At 35.7% G+C, this 8367-nt stretch overlaps 1 protein-coding gene across 2 annotated transcripts; it reads left to right on the plus strand.

The window, feature by feature from the left end:
* On the plus strand, positions 610–5267 carry LOC18593093 (snRNA-activating protein complex subunit). 2 transcript variants are annotated; one of them, XM_007020139.2, is made up of 11 exons: positions 610–1203; positions 1302–1354; positions 1569–1635; positions 1729–1760; positions 2059–2245; positions 2890–2978; positions 3065–3155; positions 3723–3818; positions 4161–4286; positions 4377–4637; positions 4914–5267. In XM_007020139.2, the coding sequence occupies exons 1-11, from the start codon at positions 1084–1086 to the stop codon at positions 5193–5195; spliced, it is 1404 nt and encodes a 467-aa protein (XP_007020201.2). In that variant the 5' UTR covers positions 610–1083; the 3' UTR covers positions 5196–5267. The 2 variants fall into 2 exon arrangements, with proteins under 2 accessions (XP_007020201.2, XP_007020202.2); XM_007020140.2 differs by having other exon boundaries at positions 2062–2245.

Below are 8367 nucleotides of genomic sequence, written 5' to 3' on the forward strand. Positions count from 1 at the left end.
TCACTAGCCAAACAAAGACCGATCGGTCGAGCACACAAAACAGGAAGACCTGTAAACATAGAAAACCCATGAAAAACACGGAACAAAATAATGGAAAGAATAAATCAAAACAAAAAAATTGACAAACTTAGGCACGGAAGAACTAAAGTTGGAAAAAGAAAAGCCGATCACACACAAAGATGAATTGAGAGCAACACTGAGAGGTAAGCAAACAGGAATGGCAAAGAACACTACTTGGAAAAGAAGGAAAGAAAACTTGAGAAAAGAAAGAAACCCAGTAACATTGCGGTAGAGAAGGTAGCAACACATCGAGCCCAATGAAAGGGCCATGACACCATTTCAGACCACACAATCCCAATTAAACAGCCCACCCAAAAGACAGCTTATACTCCTTTCTAAGTACATCACGATAAAAGATGCCGGAGACGTGGCCAAATGTGAAAACTCGGGTTTCCTGTTATATATGTCATAAATTTCGTTCTACGTGGAATAGGGTACAAAATATTTAGACAAAAATACCCTTGCTTATTTTATGAAATTACTAAACTAGACCTATAAATATATATATATATATATATATATATATATATATATATTTTTTTTTTCTTTTCCCTTGCGCGCTCATCAACCTCTCCCTCCTCCCATCTCTAGCTCCATTGCTGCTGTCCGCTCCACCTGTCGCCTTACCTTTCCCGTCTCGTTTCTCTATTATTGTCACCCTTCCTTTCTTTTCTTTTCCTTTCATCGACGTCCGTCCTCTTCGCTCCTTTCTTTTCCTTTCTACCGCCGACCTCCATCACTGCCGCGTTCCTCTTTTATATCTTGCTGCTTCGTCCCTCGTCCGCCGGAGTGGAATACTTTTCCGATTCTCACTTTGTATTCTTTGTACTGGGATTATTCCTTCTGTATCTTCAAACACTTGTTCCTTTTGTTTCATTATAATTTGGAGTTTGGCTTCTGGATAGTTTAAAAATGCAACTTTTGGGGGATCTTTGCGTCTGGCTATTCTGGGATTAGACTTTTCTTGTGCTGCTTTCGTTCTAAATAATTAGTGGCATAATACAGAAGGTTGAAGGAAAAAGAATGGAGAGCATGATAGCAAATTGCTCAATCCCAAAGGGTGGGCCTATTTATATTCCGAATCTCATTAGTCCTCTCACCACCGTGCCGGAGTTTCAGAATGTGCTTGTTCAACAGCTCCAGGTCCTACAATCTCAGCTTTCTCTTTCATGTTAATCTTTTTGCAGTGTCTCCCTTTGCTCTTTCTATTTTTGTGGTAAGTTTTTGGGTTGTTTTTATAGGAATTAGAGGCTGAATTGAATTCATCTCAGCTTACTGATGCTGAGGAAATTTGGTTAGTTCTTCTCTATCTTCAATTCAGTACTTAATTTTCAGTGTTGAATTTTTCAGTATATCAAACAATTCCTTATCCTATCTTCAATTCTACTCTTTTTTTTTTAATTTTTATTTTACTGCTAGTTTAAACTAATATTTTGCCTCTTTCTCCTCAAACTCAGCCTATCTTATGATCTTGATTCATTTTTTACTATTAATTCTACTCTTTTCAGCGTCGACGACCTTAAAATTCTTAAGGAGGAAGAGTTAGTAGAAATGGCTCTTGAGGAAGCCTTTAAGGTATCTCCTGCAAAGATAGTGTCAGTCTAGTGCTACAGCTATTGTTGCCCTACTTTAGTTTTTTTCAGATTTTGTTGATGGATTTCATTGCAGGTTGATGAGCATGCTGGCAAAGCTGCGTTAGGGTGAGCTATATTTGTAATTCCTTCTTAATCATCTTGGCCTTTTCAATTGATCTAAAATATAGCTCATATTAAAAGCTGCTTTTGGTTTCCTTCAAATATTTTTTTCCCATTTTGGGACTTTCATTAACTGTAATTGTTTTCCACTTCCCATTTATCCTTGAGTAATCGCCTTCACTTTAGTAGCCCTTAGCTTCTGTTATTTCTTCAGTTCTTGGCTATAGATATTGATCTTCAAGTTTTGACAGCTATATCAATCATTTGCCACCTTTATTGTTACCCACTTATATACTTTATACAGCAGTGATTGTAGAAAATCTGGAAATAAACATGATCGTGTAAAGGGCTCTGGATTGAAGAATGCTTCAACTTCAATCGAGTCCACAAATGGGCGTCCTCCTGTTTCTGATGTGGATGGAGTTGCAATGGAAAAGAAAAAAGGCTCAAAGAAGCAAAAGAAAAGGAAAGCGAATAAGCATCTTGTTGAAGTATGGTATCATATCCAATTTCCTTTATATTTTAGTACTATGATCTGTCATATTTGATTAGGCTAAATGTTCATTTTAGGATCTAGCATTTGTGAAATATTTATTTTAGGATGAAACCGATTGTTTTGTTAAATTAGGATGTAACTTTTTGAATTTATCCTTTTAAGAAAAATCCATTACAAAAGTTAGCAAATACAGGTTATAGGACAAACAGTTACTACGTGAAGGTAATTCTTAATCATCAATTTTTCTTAAATGAATAAAATCAAAAGGTTACATCCTAATTTGAATGAAATAATAGGTTAAATCTTGTAATAAAAAATTTGACAAACGTTAGATCCTAAATGAGCATTTAGCTAATTATCATAGTTTATTATTCTATTCTTATTTAATTACATTGAAATTTGAGAATTTGGCATTGTGAACTTTAAATTGTTTGCTTTTCTTATTAAATTTAGCGTATTTGCTTGATGGTTTGCATTTTTCTGCAGTGTTAAGTCTAAATTGTGAACTGTTTTCTCGTATTTTACTTTCTTCACAAGTATATGGATTGCTTGTAGATTAAAAGAACCAGATCACAAACATATGTCATAATCTCTGTTTCCATTCCCTTCTTAACAAAGTTATTGCTGTTGCATGTCCAGAATACTTATTTCAAAAGGGTGGAGCAACTTGCAAAAATTAAGCAAAAGCAGGATGACGACAAAGCAACAGCAAGGCTACATTCTTTGAAGTTTGTTTCAAGATTTGTCTGTGGTATTCTCTAACTGATAAACCTTGTCTGATTCTTGCTGATTGTTGACTATAATTTTTGTCTAGTGCTGTCTCCAAGAACAATGATTGTGCTATTCCATCCTCCGACAAAATTGAAAGGATGAAATCCCTCCGGTCTATGAATTCTTCAGGAAAGGTTTGCCTAAAAGGTTCCTATTTGTATTTTAAATACTTTCTTTAAATTTAGCTTCAAGAATCTACATAGAACTTGAACTCATATGTGCTTTAAGACTTTACTTGTACGGGAAAGTTTTTGGTACAAAGCATTTTAAGGTTCCTATGCTTTTGACTTGTCTAATACTTTGATAAGTCTAGAATGTATGCCGTTAGATGATATCCAAAGCTAAACTACCAAAGCAACTTGAGTTTTAATAAAACTTTCTCTAAACAAAAGGAGTTTGTTGATGGCCTTATATATATGGTGATGTAATTCAGCAGATTAATATTCTTTAAGTCACTTTGTTACATTAAGGGACAAATTTGAATGGATAATAAATTTAACTTATGTCCTAACTCAATCCCTTGGAAGACTGCCCATACAGCTTGAATAAACTCTCCTTGCTTCCTGGTCACTTAAGATAAGGCAAGGATGACAATCTTGAAAAGTTTCTGAGGCAAATTTTAGGACTGAAGCATGGGCTCACTGTATTCATTCTTCTTGATACTTACGTATTCTTTCTTTATTCCTTTGCATGAACAACAGGTGAAGACACTGGAAGTTGAGGAGCACATACCAGTGTCATACCCAGAAGTTGTTCTTTGTGTTGAGGTCTACCATAACAAACGGAGATGGTCAAAGGTGCGGTGTTTTGCCTCTCAGTTCTAAATTAAATAGTTGTTTGTATTGGATTATTTTTTTAATTTTCTTTTCCTTTAAATCACTTATGTTGTTACCTTATGCGTAACGGCCTATCAAGATCGTAAACTTCTGTTTGGTAGGATTTCTGATAGTATTCAGTATGAAATCTATAAGGTTTTATTATATGCATGAAAAATTACCAATCTATAAGAAGCATAAAAAATTAGATTCTCTTAGTATATAGAATGTTACTTACATCTACTTTTACACTATTATTTCTTAGACATTCATTCTTTTGCCCCTTCCATCTGCTGGTATTCACATCTTCTTGAATTGTTGTAGATCCAAGAGTTCTTGGTTCTGGGCCATCAAACCTTGACTGAACTCAAGGACAAGATATATTGCTTGACAGACCAGGTGATGCAGAAGGCCGGCAAGCATGATCCTTCTGGATATTTCCTTATAGAAGTAAGAAACCCAAATCATTCACCCCTTTGTCCGTGTAATGAAAATTTTTTTGTTAATTATAGGATCTAATCGACTGCTATATTTCTGCAGGATATATTTTTCAATGATTTGAGAGATCCCTCTGCTATAGATTACAGTGGACCTATATTTGATTGGCTCAGAAACTCTAGGGATGATGCTCTTAAAAAATGGGAGAGCATCATAACTGGTGAGTTGCAACAAAAGCAAAGAGCAATATTAGGCAATGTAACACCTTCAAAATTGCCCAATTTCAAAGCTGTTGACATGCACAAGACACGGTTTTGTGACTTGAGGTTTCAACTCGGTGCTGGATATCTCTATTGTCATCAGGTACAACCTTTTTTGTTCCCTCCTTTTATGACTTCTAAATTGGAGGTATACATCATATATTCTGAGAATCATGGCATTGGAAGGATGAAAGATATTTGGCATCATACTCTACTATGCTGGTATTTGTTGTTTTCGAAATCAAAGTCCTGAGTCAGATTAATCTTGTATCGGATTCAAATGATCTTGCTGGCAATCGTATTTAGCATGAAATGATGATTATGCCTTTGGATGTGTGTTACTGTTTTGCACTATTTTGATGGAAATCACATGGTACAGGGGGACTGCAAGCACACAATGGTGATTAGGGACATGAGGTTGATTCATCCAGAGGATGTAGACAACCGAGCAGCTTATCCAATAATCATCTTTCAACTAAAACCGCGTGTTCAGAAATGCCATGTTTGTAAAATCTCCAGAGCTACCAAAGTAACTTTGGATGACAAGTGGGCCAGGGAGAACCCTTGTTATTTCTGTGATTACTGCTTTTCCCTTCTTCACTCGAGTGATGAGTCTCCTCTATATGCCCAATTTTCTGTATACGATTACGTACATGATTAGGCTGATGTTCAGGTCTTCATTGGAGGAATAGTGGATAATAAGTAAATACCAACTGCATGTCTTTTATCCCTACCACTAGCACAAGCCAATGAAACGAATCCCCACCGAGTGATTCCTCACCGGTTGAAATGACAAAAACATATTCTTTTCTCAGGAATGCTAGCCAGAGTTTTCATACATGAGCTCAATTATGCTACATGTATGGCTAAATCTAGGTCAGACCGGTTTTCCCTTCAGACGCCTAAATTTTCTATCCTCAAGTTTTTTCCCTTTTCCAAATAACAATTAGTTTAGTATTCAGACCAGGAAGATTTCCAACCCCGCCTCTTAAGGATGATGACTTATAAATTAATAAATACAAAATAATAAAAAATACACAATAATGTTACTGAAATTTTAAGTATCAAGTACGATAACAGGATCGAAGAAGGGTCTTGCCATGGCTCTGAACTTAAATTTTCCATCAGCAGTATTTCTTTCATGGTTTATTGCGGTACATCCTTTACCTTATAAACCCCAAGGCACCCAAAACCGTAACAAAGCGACACCGTTGAAGCATTAGCTACAACCTAGAGCTTATGGCACGTCAGTATGCCTAACATTACGTGAAGCCGACTCCACATTTGCCTTTGGGACAGCAACTGTCAAGACACCATTCTCGAGTGAACATTTGATGTCGTCCAAGTAGATTTTTTGTGATTGCAATTGCTGCCCTGTTATCAATAAACAAGTCAATGGCATGATTCTAAGGGAAGTGCACCATTTCAAGTATTTTCCTCAACCAAATGGATTGGTTTGAGGCTTTAGATGGTGATATGTATGTTGCTTCAGAAGTGGATTGAGCAACAATCGACTGCTTATGAGAATTCCATGAGAAAACTCCATTGCCAAGGGTAAAAGCATAGCATAGGTACTTTTTGAATCATTTAAATTTCGTTCCCAATCACCGTCTGAGTAACTAGTGAACTTGAAGTCTTTTTTCCTTGTAAAATGAACCCCATTATTCTAGGTTCTTTTAAGATACCTGAGGATTCGTTTACAAGTTGCATAGTGTAGGTTAGTTGGCTCCTGCATAAGTCTTGAAAGAAAGCTCACAGAGAAAATCACATCTAGTTTAGAAGAGCAAATGTAAAGAAAACATCCAATTAGGGTCCTGTATACAGAAGGATCTTCAGGCTTATTCCCTTTGCTGATTGAGAGCTTGCCATTGACAACTTAAAGAGTTGAAGTAGACTTACATTGACTTATTCCAAATCTCTTCAACACATCAGTGATTTAGCTTTTTTGTGACAGCAACATCAGCATATTGTATGATTTCAAGTCCAAGGAAATAGCTCATTGGACCCAAATCTGTCATATCAAATTCATTTTGCATTTGTAGCTTGAATTTTGATACAGCATCATCATCAGTTCTTGTAATTAGGAGATCATCAACATATAAAGACACAATCAGTTGTGCTTTACCATTCGACTTGAGAATGTAGAGAGTGGATTCATTGTAGCTTCTTTTAAATCCCTGCTTTGTCAAGTGGGCATCAATCTTGTTGTATCACATACGTGGTGCTTGCTTCAAGCCATCCTAGGCTTTATGTAATTTGTAAACTTTATTAGTCCAGAAGCCTACTCAAATCCTTCTAGTTGCTCAATGTATATGTCTTCTTCAAAAAAGCTGTTAAGCAATGCAAATTTGACATCAAGATGATATACTTTCTAGTCGAGAAATGCAGGTAGTGCTAACAACATTCTGATAGTATCATAACAAGCCACAAGGGCATAAGTCACAGTGTAATCAACTCTTGGTAACTAGTTGTATCCCTTTACAACTAATCTTTCTTTGTATTTATTCAGAGTTCCATCAGGAATTTCCTTTTGAAAATCCATTTAACATCAATAACATGTTTATTAGATGGTTTGTCAACCAAAGTCCAAGCCTGACTCTTGTTAAATGCCTCAAGCTCATCACGCATGGCACTTAACCATTCTGAATGCTTTGAAGCTTCCTTGTACGAATTTGATTCAACAACTACAATAAGGCTTTTGTGATACACATCTTAAATTGATTTTGTACTTCTGATAGGTTGATCATCAACATCATCAGTAGTGAGTTCATTCAATGGTGCAAGTCATGTATGCCGGTTCACTTAATTCTGGTATTTTATAAGCAGTGACATAAAAAGGGGTTTTAAGTATTAGTAGACTGCTAAGATTCCCAATTCTAGCTCGATTGCTCATCAAAGTCAGCATTCCTATTAATAGTTATTCTATTAGCTTCTAGTAGATAAATTTTGTAAGTTTTTGACTCTGAGCTATAACCAACAAAGATGCCTTTCAGTGCCTTATGTTAAAGTTTATCACGTAAAGCCTCAGGTACATGCTAACAACATACATAACCAAACACTCTAAAATGTTTGACAAACGGCTTATGTCCATACTCGATTTCATAAGGAGTTTTGCCTCTCAGTGCTTGAGTTGGAAGCAGACTTGAGAGATATACAGCAGTGTTAGTAGTTTCAGCCCAAAATTTCTTGGGCAAATATTTCTCAAACAGTAGACACCTGGACATTTCTAGAATTGTCCTATTCTTTCTCTTAGTAACACCATTTTGCCAGAGGCGTATGAGAAGTAGTAAGCTGGTGAGAAATACCTTCCTTTGTAAGATATTGATTAAAGTCGTTGGAGGTATATGCACCTCCATTATCATATCTTAAGACCTCCACTTTATTGCTAATCTCCAATTCAACCTTAGCTTTAAGCTTTGGAAACAATTTAACACTTGAGACTTGTTCATCATGAAATATATCCAACATATTCTGGAATAGTCATTAATAAAAATCACATAATGTTAACCTTGAGTTACATCATGTTTTGATTTGACAAAAATCATATCTTTTTTTGAACTTAATGTCAAGTATTTAAAATTGTCTCAAATACATTTTTAATCTTCTAAGTTTACATATTTGTTTGAAAGGCTATCCTTTATTAGAAAACATCTCATAAGCTTTCAAACAATGCATATTCAGCTAAAAATGTAAGACCAAACATGCCTTGAAATGTTATTTGAATGTAGGAACAAAGCTAGGAGGGAATAGCTATAGGGAAGCATTGAAAAGCTAAGGAAACCTCAAGACACAAGCCAAGAGTCGATCCAAAGGTTGAAAGAATGCAAAACTTG

Source organism: Theobroma cacao, chromosome 8, assembly GCF_000208745.1.
Source record: "Theobroma cacao cultivar B97-61/B2 chromosome 8, Criollo_cocoa_genome_V2, whole genome shotgun sequence".
Taxonomy (NCBI): Eukaryota; Viridiplantae; Streptophyta; class Magnoliopsida; order Malvales; family Malvaceae; genus Theobroma; species Theobroma cacao.